Source organism: Brassica napus, chromosome C3, assembly GCF_020379485.1.
Source record: "Brassica napus cultivar Da-Ae chromosome C3, Da-Ae, whole genome shotgun sequence".
Classification (NCBI taxonomy): domain Eukaryota; kingdom Viridiplantae; phylum Streptophyta; class Magnoliopsida; order Brassicales; family Brassicaceae; genus Brassica; species Brassica napus.
In genome coordinates, this window is record NC_063446.1 from 24,242,852 (window position 1) to 24,262,087 (window position 19,236).

A 19,236-nucleotide genomic window follows, 5' to 3' on the forward strand; every position below is an offset into this window, starting at 1 on the left:
GTTTCATATATTATAATGAACATCTTATCTTGTTGGTTGTTGTAGGGATCTCAGACCAAGAAGTATCAGCCTTCTAGACCCCTAATGATTTACTGCAGTCAACGCAGCTTAGCTTCTTCTGAAGCATCACAAGCTAAAAAATTCATTATTCTTGTGGCAGAAGTTTGAAGTTTTGTCAACTATTATTATAAACAAGCAGCCGGATAAGAGAGTGGTGCGGAGACCAGAACACTAAGGGATCACAAAGGCGATGCAGTTACTGCGACTATGGAATTGTTCTCAAATGGGCCTTTTACTTGCAAGTCTTTTGTGTGTGTGACAGTGTGAGAGGTGACTTGACATTAAGTATTGAAAACTGTCTCAGGTTCTCCTATCATTGCTGAATCAATAAGCTATTAGATACAAATCATTTTTGGGGACTTAATGTATCAGGTGACTGTGTTCAGCTCGGCGGTTGAAACACACCATCACCTATTTTTTGAATGTAGCTTCTCCGCTCAGCTATGGTCGGGATTTGCTTCTCAGATTTGTCAAAATCCTCCTTCAGACTTGCATTCAGTGGCAGCTTGGATTAATTCCCCTCATCCCCCTTCAACAGCAACCAAGCCACGCTCCTCAAGCTCTACTTTCAGGTCATCATCTACTGTGTTTGGAAGGAAAGAAATGCAAGAATCTTTTTTGGGCTCTGAGTTGTATTGTTGTTGTTTCTGTTGTTGTTTCTTTTTTCTGTCTAATCATGTCTTGTTTCATTGGTAGAGCATTAGCATTATGCTTTACATTATCCAATCAACAATTGTTCGAAAAACATTTAGATAAGCATTGACTAAATGCTAATGCTCTCCAATTGCTTACTGACCCGTGCTCTCATATGAAGCTTTTAAAAGAGCATTTGCATTTATAATTTATAAAATTAAGGAAGATATATAATTAATTCATTTATTTTATTTAATAATATCATAAAACTATTTTTATATCCAGAAAATAAAATTTTGATTTCTAAAGTTAATTTGCAATAAAATAGTTTTTCACATTTAAAATATAATTTAATTTATATAATTTAATTTATTGTAAATGTGAAAATTTATTTTTAAAAATAGATATTTTAATTATATAATTTATTTTAAAATAATATTTTTTGATATAAACATAAATTTTAAATTATTAAATAAAATAAATTAATTATATATCTTTTTAATTTTATGTGTTAATATTTATATATATATATATATTAGAAATATATTCATTGAAAATAAATATGTTATATATTATATACTAATTTTTATAATAATTTAAATAAAATACTCATACTACTCTACCAATCATCATATTACACAGTTTAACAAAAACATACAGCTCATGCATCATACTGCTACTGCAGCATACTGCTACTGCTAATGCTAATGCTCTACCAATCGAGTTGTTAGCAACATTGGGGAAAATTCAAAATGGTATAAATATTAACATTTTACCAAAAAAAATATATATATCATTTTTGGGGTGTGGACTTTAATGTTTCTTTGCTTTTAAGTTTTCAATCTTCAAGTTGTGTATTTATTTATACTAGAGTCGTTTTCCGCGATACGCGCGGATTGTGGCCGTTTATAAAAAAATTGCTTATTTATTTATTTATTACAATGTGATATAAGTTTTTTAAAATATTAGTAAGGTATATTATTGACCAACATCAAATTTAAGGTGATAAATCTTTTGTTGGGTGTTTTGCTATGAATTAGTAATTATTCTCACTATTTATATTGTAAAATTTGTGTCACACTACAACAAACTAAGACATAGATTTGACCATAAATATGTTATCTATTAGTTGGTTTTAATTGACTGAGTTTTTTTCCTACGACTGAGTTTGTTTAGAGCATCTCCAAAAGAAACTCTATAACTCTAAATATAGTGTTTTTTGCTCTCCAAAAAAAAACTTCAAATTGAAGTTTTGAAGAGTGAAACTCCAAATATAGAGTTTCACATTTCAAAACTTCAAATTTGAAGTTTCATCCTTTTATTTGCATTTTGGTCCTTACAATTATACATCATATTTATAATTCTTAAATATTTTTTTGTTTATTGTTTTAATCCTTAAAACTTTTATATCTCATAAATATTCAAATTTGTTTTATAAATTTAAGTTTTACACATGAAATTAAATAAAAATTTTAAAACAAGATTTATAATATTTTAAAACTAGAATTAAACAACAAGAATATTACAAAAAACCATAATAAAAACTTATTAAAAAGACACATGAAGACATAATTATTACTCAAGTTTAAATATTATAACAACACTAATAGTCTGGTAAATTTGCTCCAGAACCTCTCAAATCTCTAAAATATTGTCCAAACAAATTTTGTGTAACCGAAGATGATTGTTGTTGTTGCTCTTGTCGCCTTTTCCGTACGATTCTTTCTTGTTCAGATCGAATGTATTCACGAATATTAACATCATCGATAGAAGCTAAGTTTTTTAGCAATATTTTATTTTCCTCTTTTACTTCTTTAAAAGCTAACTTTTTTGCTTCATTTTGCAGTCGTAATTCAATCATCCCATGACCTTTTTCCCTCCTTGTTGTACTTTTGTTTAAAAGATCAAGGATATTTTCGTTTGATGATATCAAACTATCAGCGGGTATATTATGAGGATATCCGATTTCAACAATTTTTGGCTCGTAATCTACAAATAAAAAATAAAGAGAATCATTTCTTACTTCGAAATGCACTAGTTTATCATATATGAGAGCATTACGGAAATAATTTTATGGAATAACAAGGGTCGGTCCGCCCTACGGGCAGGATATATTTTACTTGTAATCTATGTTATTATTTTTTATATAATTTTGTGGTTTGTGTTTTATGTTCACAATTGCAAGTGATATGTATGAGATATATTATTTTGTTAATTTAAGTTGTTGGTTAGCTTGTCTGTAAGTAATTTTTGTTTTGACTTTTTTTTTGTTTCTATGACATCACCTTGACGGAATTGTTATGTCATTCTCGATTGAATAATTTGTATTTAACAACTAATGTATATGACTTTTTCTGAAGTTCTCGCCGGCTGTAAGTCTTTGCATAATTTTCCAAAAAGAAAATTCAACTTTGGTTAGAAATTGGCAATGAAAAAATTAGCCATCCAGTTGAGTTGGAAATGATGTTCCTCGGTTGGGAATGTTGTTCCTGGTGTTCATCGGTCTTATTTCTTAAGTTTATTGTTGCGTGATATTTGGTTTTGATAAATAAGCTCTATAGTTGGTTAGGAACAAATATGAGCATCTCTTGGACCATTTCTTCTTTAATCTTAACTCTTAAAAATAGAATTTTAGATTTTGGAGGGAAGAAATTCATAATTGTTTCTATGTTCTATTCGAGATCACCTACCAAGATTTTTGTTGTTGTCAAGATTTGGAGAACCCATCGGCAGAAATTGGTATTTTTTGTGTTTTCATTACCAAAAATACTAAAAATTTTACATGGTTTGCAGAGATTTTAAAATCTATTTATATAGCGTAAACTATGTATTTATTTTGCACATTTCTGTATATTTTTTATTAGTCAAATATTATTGTAAAGAAATTTTCACTTTTAGTCATTTTAGTTTTTTAAATATTGTTGTTCTTAGTGTTTTCGTGAAATCTGTAATGAAAGCTTGATACACAGGTGAATTGTTAATAATAGGGTGGAGATGACTAACCGCTCATAGTAACATTTCTCTGCTGCTGTTTCTGAGTCAAAAGTAAATATGAGTTCCAGACTTAGCGTTGACAAATAACCGGCCTGAAAAGGTATGTAACCTCAGTTGCAGACAACAGTGAGCTCATTTTAATAAGAACTGTACCAACTTAAACAATCCTAATGTTTCCATAAGCCTCAACTCAAGATTAAAAAAATAAAAATTAAACATAAAACACCAACCTCCTATGAAACAACCTTTGGTAGGTTCTGAACCAAACCCGGCCAGTTTTTTTTATACAACGCTAGGGTCGGTCCGCCATACAGGCCGGAAGTTAGAAAAAAACTATTTTATATAAATTTACATTAATTTTATGAAGCATTTTTTAAAAAAAATTGTAAATTGAAAACGATATTATAAAAAAAATAAATAATTTGGAGATCGTGTTGTTATTTTTAATAAATATTTTTGGATTGAATTAAAATGACAGTAACTTTCATTTTTCTACGAAGAACAATCTAATATTATAAGATTAATGATGTCTGCATATAATTATGCAATGATCATGCCAGAGAAATATGTTAAGGAAAAACTTATATTATCTAAGGCAAAACAACCTTTTGTTAGTGTGAGTAATTTGGTCTGTGTATGTTTTAATTAAAACTTGATCTTGACCCGCACAACCGTGCAGATTTTTCTTTCTATATTAAAAAATTATTTTTTTATATAGCAAAATTTTATTAATAATTTAACGTAATTTAGTGTTATATATTTTTATAATACTTATGTTTATATGTCTTAATAGTATAGAAGTATAAGTATAACAAAAAAATGTCATTAAAATATATATATCAATCCGTATTGAATGTTCAAAATATAAGAACATTATAAACTATACACCATAGTATAAAAATAACATGGATTATTTACGTGTACGTGTTACTATGTATAAACTATATACCATAGTATAAAAGTAACACAGATTATTTACGTGTATGTGTTACTATATATTTGCCCCTTATTTAATTTATATTTATTGTCTTATAGTTTGTTGTATCATATGATCTTAAAAGCTATATGAATAATGTGTATTATAATGCTTCTTAACTCTAGACAAAAACATATGTTCTATAATGCTTCTCTTATGTAAAATTAAAAATTATGGTTATATTTTAGTTAGTAAATCAACAAATTTAAATATTTCACGTTAAAATTAAAATGAAGCATATGTTTAGGAAAGAAATCAGGAAAATATATCAATAGCAATTTAGTTTGTTGTTTAGAGAAACAAAAGACTAAAATGCAGATACAATTATTGTTATGATATTATTAAAATTTATTAAAAGTAAGAATCTAAAAAATGGTCCAATTTAAAAAATCACACATGAGTCAAGGTTGTGACTTCTGTTTTAATATATAAGATGTGATAGTTTTCTCCTAATGAAAGTCATACTTCAACTTCCCTGTCACTCTTTAAATTCAATACAACCTATCGTTATTAAATAAGTTTAGAATTTATTAAATAGGTTTTACTATTAATTTAGAAGTTATTAATACTGTAGAAACTTGCGTTGTGAATTAACAATATATTTAAATTAAATGATAATATTGCATGAACGTTTTTATAGAATCTATGCTCGTATGTAATAAGCTGCAGATGCGTGTAATTATCTTGCAAAATAGTTTTTTTGCATTGGTGTATTATTACTTTGAAATAAAATTGTTTACCGTGCAAACGGAATTGTTCAAAATTTTCAAATATCAGAGTGTTCATTTATTCAAATAGCTAAATATGAGTAATATATAATAATATGTTTGCACTGTTGTATGAAAAAGAAGAAGAAGTTAGGAGCACTATTTATCCTGGAATCATGAACCTTAAATAATAAATTGATGTAAATGGGTAAAACAAAAAATTATAGGAGCGAGCACTATGTATCGTGAAATAAATTGATGTAAATAGGTAAAACAAATAATTATTCATATGCTTTTTTTTCTAAAACATTATGCGTATGTTAAATGCTCAGTATACGTATATCAAATTAGTAAATTCAATTTTGCATTCACTATATAATATTATACATTTTATATGTATGTTCACTAATATACTATAAACCTATTGGTTCATCTAGTTTTTTGGTTTTTACGGGTTGTTTTACACATTAAAATAAATAAAAAACATTTTATTGTATTTTCGACACATGTAAATCTAATTAAAATTATCGCACTTGGTTCTGTTGATTTACATTAATTTTTCATATCGGTATGATCGGATTGAATATCAACAATATCATAATAACTGTTTTTATGACGTATTTATAAGACGAAAAATACAACATTATTTGTTTACTAAAATATAAAAGTACAGTGAAACCTCTATAAATTAATAATGTTGAGACAACATCAAAACTATAATTTTCTTATTAATTTATAGAGATATTAGTTTATCGATATACTAATTGAACCAAAAACTCAATTTGAGACTATAAAATTATATTATTTTATAGAGATTTTTAGTGTATATTAATTTATAGAGTATTAGTTTAAAGAAGTTATACTGTATACTGTTGAAAATACTATTTTTAATTTGATCTAAAGCCCACACAACAATATTCTCGCATGTTTATGAGTTACAACAAAAGCCCACGCGATCTCCAACTCCGAGTTAATGAAACGGCGCGTTTTGGACGCAGACACGTGTCGGCTTATCAAGACAGCTTAGGATGGAAACAAACCCAACTTTATGCATAAAGATGTATTCTTGGCTGTCAAACAAATTTAGGTAGGCAGAGGCACCACTGCAATAGATCGGGTGTGTGATGTTAGATCGAGGGAAGTTAGGTACAAAAACATCAGGAAAGGAAAGGGGCCAATATTTCACCAGTCGGGCTTTTTTCTATATGAGTTTGGATGCGCTTTAACCCTATGATGAAGTCTGAATTTGTGGAATCAGGCCAAGTATTTGAATTAAGTTGATTTCAAGGTCCATAATAATAACGTGGCCCAACCAGAAAACAAACAACATTAAAGTGTTGAAAGAGAAAGTCTACGTGTCAACCATAGAAGCTGCCAATGCTGAGGTGTCTTTATGAGAAGAGAGAAAATATTATATATTAAAACAGAGATTTATTTGTGTAATTTTTTAAAAACTGGACCTAATGAACATATTTTTAGAAAGTCATGTTACATTTAATCTTTAATCTTATCATTTAAATTTTGGGCATACCAGAAATTTTTATTGGACTATCAATAATTAGATTTAAAGAATAGATGATCCATTAGATTTATAGATAGTATAAATTAAATAGATATAATTTAATGTTGTAGTACTATACCTCCATATGTTAAATATTTAAATATTTATCGATGTTAATTTTTAAAATTATAAAGATTTTTTTAAAAATAACAAAAATCATATTATCAAACAATGATTAATCTTTACTATCTTAAACCAATGAAAACAAATTTTAAACTATATAGTTTATTTTAAATATTAAACAAAAAGTAAATGTTTAATTATTTACTCTATAATATAAATCTATGAAGCGAAAAGTTTAATTTTTAAAAAACTTTCTAAATTTGTGAAATGTTACAATATCTTTGAATATGGCAATAAAACAATATTTTACTAATCTTTATATATATAGTTACTATTTTAATAATGAAATAATAATCTGAAATATATATATATATATAGAAGAAGATACAAATACATGTGAAAGTTTAAAACAATCTATTCAATGAAAAAATATACCGTAAATTTATTATATTTTAAAAATTGATAGACACACATATTATAATATATATCAATTTAGAATTGAAAACAAAATATTTATATAAAATAAATGAAAACAAAAATCTGCGCATAGTACCACTTTATTATAGAAGATAGATAGAAGATATATATGTGAATCCATTAAAGCGTGAAACACGTTAGGTTTTGTATTTGATAACTACTTCCTAAAAAGGTGATTTATTCAAAAATGATTCTTCTAACACACTTAAATAAGGATATGGAAAATTGCAGTAATTAGTTGAGATTATCGAAAATCGTGCACATGAACCAGTCTATATATAAAAAATCTACTTTGATCGTAAACCCTACTTCCTTATCTATCCTTATTAAGTCTCAAAAACTAATAAAGCTGACGAAAGAGAATGACGAAGGTGATGAGTGAAAGAGATGTGATTGTAAGTAAAGGAATATGGTACATGATGACTCTGGTCTCGCTCTGGGCCCTAGCCAAATCAATCAGTCTTCTCTGGCCAGATGGAGACAATTGTGAATCATCAAAGTCTCGGTTCTACAGAGACTGCCGTGAGTGCCACAACATTCTATGTAGTGATGCTACTCAGGTATTTCTTCTTCGCAGATCCTCATCCCTACAAGGAGTTCACTACAGATATACAGAGGCTTCCTCAGTATTTGATCTCGCAGTTGGCCTTTTTTGCAGTAATCTATTCGCCTTTAAAGTACAAAGTGTACATGCAAGAGTATGTCGTGTCTGTGTCGTTATTCACCACCTCGTTGGTCACGATAGGGATAGGACTCATACAGTTATCCAATAAGCTTAGGATGGAGACTAGACATACTTTGGTCACACTCTTCCTCGTATGGTTGTTTTGTCTTTCTGGCATTTATTTGTGTTCTTCCTACGACCAAAACACTCACGACCAAGCATTGGGAATTGGTCTACTCTGTGAGTTGGCCGCTACTCTCCTCATCTATTTATTTTAGGACTATTTATTTTAGGATGACTAAGTTAAGCGTTTTTTATCTGGTTTTGATGTTTACTTTTTTGGTTTTTGTTTTTAAGCTATAATAAAATTACTTTGGATTTCTAAATAACAAAGCTTGATTATGACTATTTACTATTATCAACTTCTTTTCGGAAAAATGGCCAGATTAATAAAAACTAATCCGTAGTAATTATTCATAAGCCAACATGATTAACCCCGGTCTCTTAGCTGGAGTTCTTAATTTATGATTTGACTTTTTTTATATATCTTATTTAAAAGATGCTTCTTAGTTTTTCTTCTTTAAAATCTAACAAAAACCAAAAACCGCCCGACTAGGGTTAATCATAGTCTAACCCAGTGGCGGTGGTAGGATTCAAATCAAGGTGGGTCAAAATTAGATTATATAAAGTGGAGGTTCATAATTATCAAGGGGGTCAAATTGTAAAAATTGAACTAATTAATCAATATTTGTTACAATTATATACTCACATTAAGTTAAATTTTAAAATTGATGTGGGTCAATTGACCACCCTGTTTGTTCACTGCCTCCGCCACTAGTCTAACCTCCATGCAGATCTCTTAGCTTTGATATCTTGCATATTTGCATTGTTTTATCCATTCATTCATAAACATTTTCATCATAGAGATTAGGATTTAGACATGTTTAGGTTGCATTTTGCATACATGAGTCTCTATTAGGTACTGGAGTGCCACATGGAGTTCTTGGGGACATTTGGATGCATTTGGAGCTCGAAGGAGGTGAAATAGGTGATCATTAAACGAGCAGCGCATGGGAGCGACCTCCCGGAGCGACATCACGAAGTCGCTGTGTCCCACCTCTCAGAGCGACCTTCCTAAAGCGACGCCATGAAGTCGCTCGCGTTCTCGTTACTCCGAACCATCTTAGATGACCCTGGAGCGACCAGCCCAGAGCGACTATCTCAAGTCACTCCAGCCAGAGCGACCTACCGGAGCGACGCCATGAACTCGCTCGCCCTATACGCTTCGGAGCGACCTCCTAGAGCGACAAGGCGAAGTCGCTCCAGCTCCTAGAGCGACCAGTTCAGAGCGATAAGGCGAAGTCGCTCCAGCTCCTAGAGCGACCTCACCACAGCGACCAGTCCAGAGCGACGCGCCGAGGTCACTCGCATCTCACACCCCTCTCGGAGCGACCTCCCAAAGCGACACCCCGAGGTAGCTCGCGTCTCTATGGCGAGACGACACGAAGCGAAGCCCAGAGCGACCTCTCAGAGCGACCCACTGAGGTCGCTCCCGAAGGCCAGAGCGACCTCTCGGAGCGACATGCCAAGGTCGCTCCGCGTCTATTATTGGGTCGATTTTCTATTTTACTTAAGGGCCTTTTGGTCATTTCATGATGCACGTTTTTATTTTCTAAACCTATGTTTTAATACTCTGTAAGCCACGAGGAGGAGAGAATCTTTTGGGGATCTATTGAGAAATACACAAAAAAACTCTCTTGAGAAGTTTATCTCTTGGATTTTGATTGTTATGTTCTTGTGTTCTTGTTGATTTCTTATCTATTTCTCTACATGATTAATCTGAAATCCAATATGGGTTTAAGAGGAATCATGGAGATTAGTGAGTAATCACTTTTTGAATTCATGGGTTAGGGAGATTAAGGGTGATTAGGTTAGTTCTAGGATGTTTTAGTGTAGATCATTCTTGTTCCTTGCTAGTAGAGTATTCCTAATGCATATTCTGAGTTGGCCACTCAAAAGTTGATCAATAGGCATTTCCCACCCGAAAGATGTTTGATGAAATGTCTGAAACAATTTTCCTAGGCTTTTAGTATACTTTGCCAAAGATATTTATTGTTAAAGGTGCTAAAATAGCTAATAGACTTGTTTGTAATGATTGCTTTCATATTATTCAACCAAAGACATTTGATGTTTGAGATATGTTAGAAAATGAGCATTCATCTAGACATAGAGCTTGCTTAGAATTGTGTCTAGGCTTAAGGTAGATAGTTTGATTAATCATTTGTCATCCTTAGTTCGAAACTTGATCACCCAAGGTCTAATCCCTATACCCATGAGTTCTCTTTTCCCTTAGTCAAGAAAGTATCATCCTGTTATTGCTTATTAGTTTTAGTCATAGCTTAAAAATCATCTAAATCATTGGTTGCACTTAGATTAAGTGAGTACTTGCATTCTCGGTGCTTTGATATCCCTCAGAACTGGTTCGACAATCACTATACTACAACATTTGTCTTAGGAGCCTTGAAAACTCCTAACATCAAATTGGCGCCGTTGCCAAATTCTGAGTAGATTTGAACATTGAGATTTAGTCACTTACTTGAGACTAAGTCATTTTTATTTTCTTTTGTTACTGATTCTTCTTCTTCACCTACCTTTAACTTTCAGGTGTATGAACTTGAGGAGCAGGGGTCCATCAAACCTAGTTCCAATAGTAGCAGACATCAGAGCTTTCGAGAGGGAGTGTGCTAGAGCTAGAAGAGAAGAAGAAGAACAAGCCCACTTGCAGAGATTGGATATTGATATGGCAGATCCACCGCAAGGGGCAGAACACCAACCGCGGGCAGCTCGACCCATTGGTACTTATGACCGGCCCAACATTCTTGGTCATAGACTAGGAATCCGAGCACCGGCTGTGGCAGCCAACAACTTTGAGGTCAAGTCAGGACTCCTCAACGTGATCGAGAACAACAAATATCATGGCTTAGCTTTAGAGGACCCATTCGATCACTTGGACAGGTTCGACAGCTATTGTGGGTTGTCAAAAACCAATGGTGTGTTCGAGGATGCCTTAAAGCTAAAGTTATTCCCTTTCTCTTTGGGGGATAAGGCACGTCAGTGGGAGAAGTCTCTACCCAGCGACTCTATCACAACTTGGGATGAGTGCAAGAGAGCATTCTTGGAGAAATTCTTCTCATCCTCAAGAACTGCTAAGTTGAGAAATGAGATCTCCAGTTTTCAACAGAAGAACTTGGAAGGCTTCAGTGAAGCCTGGGAGAGATTCAAGGGCAACCAAGCTCAATGCCCACACCATGGTTTCTCTAAGGAGAGCTTACTGAGCACATTCTACCGTGGTGCTCTTCCTAAGTACAGGGCCAGACTGGATACAGCTAGCAATGGGTTCTTCTTGGGGAGAACTGAGGAAGATGCAGAGGAGCTGGTTGACAACATGGTAAAGAGTGATGCAGTCTACAGTGGAGACCACGACAGAAACAGCCGAACAGATGATAAGCAGACGAGGAATAAGTTGAAAGCCCTACAGGATAAGATAGACATCCTCCTTGCTGAGAAAGCCACACAAGAGCAGCTGCACTTTGTTGGTAACCCAAGTCAAGAGACACCACCTGTTGTCTATGTGGTTGAGGGTTTGGAAGGTCAGAAAGAGCTGTGTTTCATCAACAACAATGGTAGCTGGTACAAAAAAGAGTCCAACTTTTAGTACAACAATTACCAACAAAAATCCTACCCCAACAACCAACAGAGTGGTTATCCGCCTCGAAACAACCAGCAAGGCAGCTATCAACCTCATCAAAACCCCTCATCTGGTTCCTCTGCTCCTCAAGAGAGCAGCACTGACACCCTGCTGAAACAAATCTTGGAGTCTCAGACTAGAAGTGAGAAGCATGTTGGATATGAGTTGAAAAACCTTCATTCCAAGATTGATGGGAGCTACAATGAGCTCAACAACAAGTTCTCACATCTTGCTTCTACAGTCAAGAATTTAGAGAATCAGTTTGCTTCCATGAACACTCACCAGACTCGCCAGCAAGGATCTCTACCTGGAAAATCTGACCAAAACCCTAAGGAGGCCAAAGCTATCACCCTTGGGAGTGGTAAGCAGTTACCTCCTACAACCCTCACCAGGGATGCTGAGAAACTAGGTGAGGAGGTGGCCATCAACTTAGATGATGAAGTGGTGATTGTTGATGAGAAAATCAATGATGAAATCTTGGAGAAGATTGTGGAAGCCAAGGGTAAAGGAAATGTTGGGGAAGAGAAGAAAACAGTGAAGGATGGTGAAGTTCTTGCTCTAGCAAGTGAGAATTCTTTTGTTCCTCCTCCCTATGAACCCAAACTACCATTCCCTGGTAGATTCAAGAGGCAGCTGCTAGAGAAGTACAAGGCTTTGTTTGACAAGCAAATGAGTGAAGCTCAGGTTGCAATGCCCATCATCGATGCTTTCATGTTGATTCCTCAATACAACAAGTTCCTGAAAGATGTTGTAGCTGCAAAGAAGAAGGAAATGGAAAGCATGATGATTCTTACCCATGAGTGCAGTGCCATCATCCAAAGGCTTGATGTTCCAGAGAAGTTAGAAGATCCAGGATGCTTCACACTACCTTGTGCTCTTGGACCTATGGTATTTGAGAAATGTCTCTGCGATTTGGGAGCTAGTGTCAGCGTGATGCCTTTGTCTGTTGCAAAGAAGCTTGGATTCACTCAGTACAAGAAGTGTAAACTCTCTCTAGTGTTAGCTGATCGTTCAGTGAAGTACCCTGTGGGCATCTTAGAGGACCTACCTGTGAAGATTGGAAAATATGAGATACCTACAGATTTTGTGGTGCTTGAGACGGGTGAGGAGGCTCAAGACCCATTGATTCTTGGAAGACCATTCTTAGTGATGTATCGAGTTTTAACCCGATTATCTAACTGCAAGTGCACAGTAAAGTACGCAGTAGTAATGCGGGATCGAATCCACAGGGACCGATGATCACACGTAGAGTTGCAGACAAGTTAATAGCTACAGCGAACGAAGATATATTTTTGATGGTTTTTATTTAATTTTCTTTAGTGTCACAAAACATAAACAAGCTGTAAAAAAAAGATGATTTAAACGATTTGAAAACTATTTTAAAACAAACGTTGGGCATTGGGAATTCTCAGAGATTTCTTTTTAATCAAGATACAATTAATGGCAGACACATGGATATATTAAGAACCGTCTAGAACTCAAACACGATATTAGAATTAACCTACTTCCGTAGCGCTAATTCTCTATGTTATAGAAATCTCCACACTAACTTCCGCTGAGTTTCAATTTCTAAACAAGCATTAAGAACATGTTCAATATGTTCACAAAGCGCAATAACATCAACTTCCGAGGGTTAAGGACACTTTGCTCATCTAAAGTATTTTCGGAAGTTCAAACAATCACTTTCGGTGCATCAAACAATCTGATATCATGAACTAAGTGATCAATTCAGTTCAAGCAGTAAGAAATCCATTAGATGAAGAACCAAAACGTAATCCCTTAGTCTACACACGTTTTATGAATCAAAACATCAAGAAATCCCCTATGAGAACCCCTAAACCCAACTAGATGACTACTCACACATAACTAAGCAAGAACCACACGATTTTGATGAAGAAAACATGATAAGATTGTATTAAAACAGAGTAAAGGTTCAGAAGATCTTCTCCAAATGGTTTTGAGATGAACTCCTTTACAAATCTTCACAAATCACACAAAACAAGTTACAAAACTCTCAAATCTCTCTCAAGAACTTGTAAATCTCCTTCTTGGTCATCCCTCCTCTTTTTTGAGTCCCAAAAGTCCCGTCCTTTCGTCCCTTATTGAGGGGAGTGGGTAAAAAGGAGTGAAAAGCTCATTGGTGCGTGTGGAGCCCGTAGAGCGTGGGATCGGTCGATCCTCAGTGGTCGGATCGGTCGATCTAGTGCATGAAACCGTAGCGACAAGTTCTGGTCGCTACGCATGTCGCTACAATTCACGGCTTTTCTTCTTAGCTCTGGATCGGTCGATACACAGACAATGGATCGGTCGATCTATGTCCTGTGCGATCAATACTTCTCATTCGGTCCATTGTTCGGTCCATCTTGCTTCTGAATAAATCCCGAATGCGTTCTTTTCTTGCAAGCTATCTAGTAACCTGCATATTACACTTAAGAACACCAAAACGCATCAAATAGACCAAAACATTAATTAAAACCTACCATTTAATTGCTCCAAAATGAGTTTAAAACCGTTAAAAACACGGAATATCAACTCCCCCAGACTTGAATCTTTGCTTGTCCTCAAGTAAAGAGGATTAAAATTTGGGAGCTCACTAACCCTCAGTAGACCTTACCTTGTGATTTCGCTAACCACTTAAATCAGAGACTGTCAAGGCATTCATTCCAAATCCCCACCAAGACCGCGCAAACCTTTCCATATTTCAGACCTGCAAGTCTCAGTTTCAAGTAATCAACTCTTTACATTCATTAAAAAGGGCGTGACCTTTCCACCAAAGATATCTCCATCAGGTATAACGGGCTCGGTGTTTGGGAGGCTGTTTTAGTGTTTAATTAGGTGAGGCTCAAGTGTTTGTGGGTAACAGCGATAACAAAAAATGCAAAACATTATGCAAAATCGCTGGAGAAACCGAGTATATTGATAACCACGTTTTCGAACTGCTCAAGTCTCAAATGATCAAAACCCAACAAATCTCAAACTCTAACCCCAAATTTAAACAACGCATCATCTCTGGTACACAAAATAAAAATAAAATGTCTAAATCAAATCTACTGAATGAGATATAAACATGAACTCTTTTTTTCTTTTTTTTTCCTTTTTTTTTCTTTTTTTTTTAGAATCGACTGATTACTTGCAAATGTTTTGTGGTAATCAATCGATTCATATCTGGATTTTTTTTTTTTTTTTTTTAATATATTTCAGAACGAAAACTTATACAAACCGAAATTGAATATATACACTGCGATGCAATCACACACTTACAACACCCAATTTTTCTATTTACACCTCTAGACACACAGGTCCGTGTCTAACCACCTAAATGTTCCGATCCTACCTAAGCAGTCGGATGAACCATGTCTACCCTAATCTCTCCATTGTTTTTGCACATGTATGCACATATGATCAGTGTGTAAGAATGCATGGAGATGAAATAAAAGGGTAAGGTGTAGGTGTGGTACCAAACTATTGATGAGTCTGGCCATTCAGGATTATTAAAGAGTGGTAAAATGTGGTAAAGAAAATCCTGAATGTGTATATGGTGTACCGTTTCCTGATGTTGATTCCTGGTCAAAAGAAATTAAATTCATTAATGGTCAAAAATAGTTGAGTCGATTACAATTCACCGAGACTTGATAAAAGATTTAAGGAGAGGTTGTTTGGTCAAGTGGTTCCTCGGTTTGTCTGCGCTAACAGTCCTGAAAAATGGCCAATATGAAATGTAATGCACAACACACAAGGAAATAGTCTAATAATCATCACAGGGTCTGATAAAAATACGTAGAGAGTTTTTAAAACACAAGCAAATCCGATAAACTAAGAAAATAAAAGAAATAATAGCAATATGGTACATAAGTAGCATCCTCCCCCAGACTTACTTCACACCGTCTCGGTGTGAAAATAATTCCAAGAGAGATTACCGATTAGGCGTTGCGGTCAGTGCGCCTCTTCGAGCGCCTCTCCAATGCTCCATCATCGTCAGAGTCCTCCGCTGCCTCAGGTCCAGCAGCGGTGTCGTGAGCGCCTGAGTCGTCATCGCTATCTCCAGAAACAGCTGGCTGTGATGCGCATCCCTTTTTAATGTTGCAGATTCCCTTCCACATCTTCAGCAGTATGGAGTTGTTGGTTTGATGGCTCTTGATGGACCAAGCGTTGATCTCAGCAGCGGATGCAGTAGCGGGAGGTGCTGGTGGCAGCATATACGGAGTGAAATCCGTGGGGGAAAGAGTTTCCTCATCTTCAGGCTCCTCCTCTATATCATCATGTGGTGCCTGCTGGTGTGTCGATGATGATGCGACTCTTTTCTTCTTCAGTGTCGCGGGTCTGGCGCAGAGAAATGCAGGTGGTGGTAGAAATATGAGAGCACCTGGATCAGTCAGCTCGGTGATGGCGGTATAGGGTAGTTTGACAAATTGCTCTCTCCCTTGTGGGTCATGGAACTGGTAGATATGAGGGGCTGACTTGTCGATGCTACCTCACTAAGGGCCGGTGAGGTAGTGGCTGCTAATGAGTGCTCTCATGTCGAAAAAGTTCTGATGCATCCCCTTCTTATCCACCACTCTGTCAAAAGGTGGAAGAAACACTCCACATTGCCTTAAGATCCGTGTGATAACCGCTCCAAACCCACATCTCTTCGTGTCTGAAACTTTGAAGTACGCAAGCTTCTCCGCGATCACAGCTCCTATGTTTATGTCCTTCCCACTAACATAGGTAATGCCTGCGCCCCGAGGCCATAGGTGTCCAGCCCCGATGAACAGAAGAGCTAGCTCATCTTTTGTCACTGCAGCGGGTTCTGTCTTCCCATAGATAACACTGCTGATCACTCTCACTGCATATCGCAGAACAGGGCTACGAATTCTAGCTTGCTTGGCCCCTCGAGAGATGAAGTTTCCTGAAGCGATGAATTTCCAGAAATCATTGTGTTCCGGGAAGTCAGGAACACAAGATTGACGTCCTTTCCCGAACCCAAAGACGTCGCACAGCTGAAAGATGGTCATGGAGTGGAACTGCCTGTTCACAATGAAGGAGAACATCGCCTTATCAGCTACCGGGTTGTCCTCGTCAGGATGGTAGAGGCGGGCTGATGCGAGGAATTGCCTGGTCAAATCAGCATAGCAATCACAGAGGAGATCGAAGATGTACCCCATGCCAATCTTCTCGAACAAGGCTTCAATATCCTCGGTTATCCCCAATGCATCTGTAGTGTCTCTGTGAGCGAAGCGCGACGGACATATTTCCACTCCCCTCATCTGCTCGTAGAAATCATCATCATGTATATCCCACTGCTGGGTTATCTCTCGATTCGCAGGATGAGACCTATCCGTCTTTCGGAAATTGCCCTTTGTGCTGAGCCTAGCAGTCTGTACCGAGGAACTCCCACGCTCACCCTTCTTCTTCTGTCTCTTAGGCATTATCTGCAAAATTAATTCATCAAAAACCCAAGTAAGAGACAAATAGAAAAACACTCTTATAAAATCAATTCTGATCAATCCCCTAAACATGTAAAAATTTAGCACACATCTCTTCTCAAAACTCAAGATAACACATCACACTCCATTCCAATTTTCGTTTTTCAATTAAACTCCAAAATTAAATTTTTTATTTTTCAGTTCCAAATTCATAATTGCTTAAAGAAATCATGCTACAAAGTGTTAATCATCATGAATATTCAAGCATTTCATTCAAACAATTAGAATTTCAGTTTTAATTTGAACTTTTATCAACATTATGACCATTGGAAATTATTTCTCTAAAATCTCAATTCAACCCACGAAATTGGCAATCAAGGTAACCCATGAGTATAATCATCACAAATAAACCATCCTAGATGCCATTCCATTTAGAATTCGGAGATTCCCCAACATCAAACCCTAGGGCGATTTTAGATTCCAAAATTAGAGAGTCATACCTGTGTCTTGATGAAAACTGATGGTAGAAACGGATAGAGCTTGAAAAACTAATGAGTTTAGCACCAAGAATTACAAAAATCGGATGAGAGATGATGGAAATCGAATTTGGTGTTCTTGAGAGGTTTGAGAGAGTTTGAGAGGAGAGGAAGATGAAATGATATGTGTTTTGATCGATATTTTCGCGAGTTGGGTGTTCTATGGGTGTTTTCCGGTTTAAATTAAGTGAAATCAAACCGGGCAATACTTACCTCAGATCGACCGATCCATACGCGTCGCATCGACCGATCTTCTCCTGAGATCGACCGCTCCACCTCACCCGGATCGACCGATCTCTTACATGGATCGCCCGTTCTGTTTCTTTAGGATCGATCGATCTCTGCCTGATCGTGATACATGCCTGAAAATCATCTAAAAACACAACCAAAAATCAATTCACACAAGAAAACATAATCACAAAAGAGAAAGAAAATCAAACCATGTGGGTTGCCTCCCACTCAGCGCTTGTTTAAAGTCGCGAGCCTGACTATTTTGTTGTCCTTAGGCGAGATCAGGTTCCGATAAAGGAATGTTGGTTCCTTCTTCGGGTTTTGCATCTGTGAAGTAAGGTTTTAGCCTCTGCCCATTGACTGTGAACTTCCTCCCATTCTCTTCCAAGACAACAGCTCCATAAGGTCTAACCTCTGTGATGGTGAAAGGTCCGGACCAACGAGACTTAAGCTTTCGAGGAAATAGCTTGAGTCTAGAGTTGAACAGAAGGACTTTGTCTCCAGCAGCGAAGTTTCTCGGGATTATCTTTCTGTCATGCCACGCCTTAGTTCTTTCCTTGTAGATTTTGGTGTTCTCATAGGCGTTCAACCGAATCTCGTCCAGCTCGTTCAACTGAACCATCCTCCTTTCTGCAGCGGTTTTAATGTCGAAGTTCATCAACTTCGTTGCCCAAAAACCACAGTACTCCAATTCCACAGGTAGGTGACAAGACTTTCCATAGACCAGATTAAAAGGAGTGGTGCCCAAGGGAGTCTTGTAGGCGGTTCTATACGCCCATAAGGCGTCATCAAGCTTCACAGCCCAGTCTTTCCTTGTTTTGCCTACAAGCTTCTCCAAAATCCCCTTGATTTCTCGGCTTGATATTTCAACCTGCCCACTTGTCTGAGGATGATAAGGTGTAGCTACCTTATGCTTTACTCCATGTTTCTTCAGCAGTTTATCGAACGTCTTGTTGATGAAGTGAGAGCCTCCATCACTAATAACCACTCTCGGGATCCCGAATCTTGGAAAAATGACTGTCTTGAACATTTTCTTGACAACACTAGAGTCATTTGTCTTGCTGGCTACTGCTTCCACCCACTTGGAGACATAATCAACCGCAACCAGGATGTACTCATTTCCATAAGAAGATGGGAAATGGCCCATAAAATCAATTCCCCATACATCAAAAACTTCAACT

General features: G+C 35.9%; 1 protein-coding gene and 1 non-coding gene across 2 annotated transcripts; both read right to left on the minus strand.

Annotated features, from left to right (window-relative positions):
• Positions 1-11,343: 11,343 nt before the first annotated feature.
• LOC125584691 lies at positions 11,344-11,450 on the minus strand. The gene has a single exon (XR_007321601.1). It is a non-coding gene; the product is annotated as a small nucleolar RNA R71 (small nucleolar RNA).
• Positions 11,451-15,609: 4,159 nt separating this feature from the next.
• On the minus strand, positions 15,610-17,925 carry LOC125583357. Its single transcript, XM_048750133.1, has 2 exons — positions 17,789-17,925; positions 15,610-17,294 (listed from the first exon to the last, which is right to left on the minus strand). The coding sequence occupies exon 2, from the start codon at positions 17,289-17,291 to the stop codon at positions 16,359-16,361; it is 933 nt and encodes a 310-aa protein (XP_048606090.1). The 5' UTR covers positions 17,292-17,294; positions 17,789-17,925; the 3' UTR covers positions 15,610-16,358.
• Positions 17,926-19,236: the final 1,311 nt, after the last annotated feature.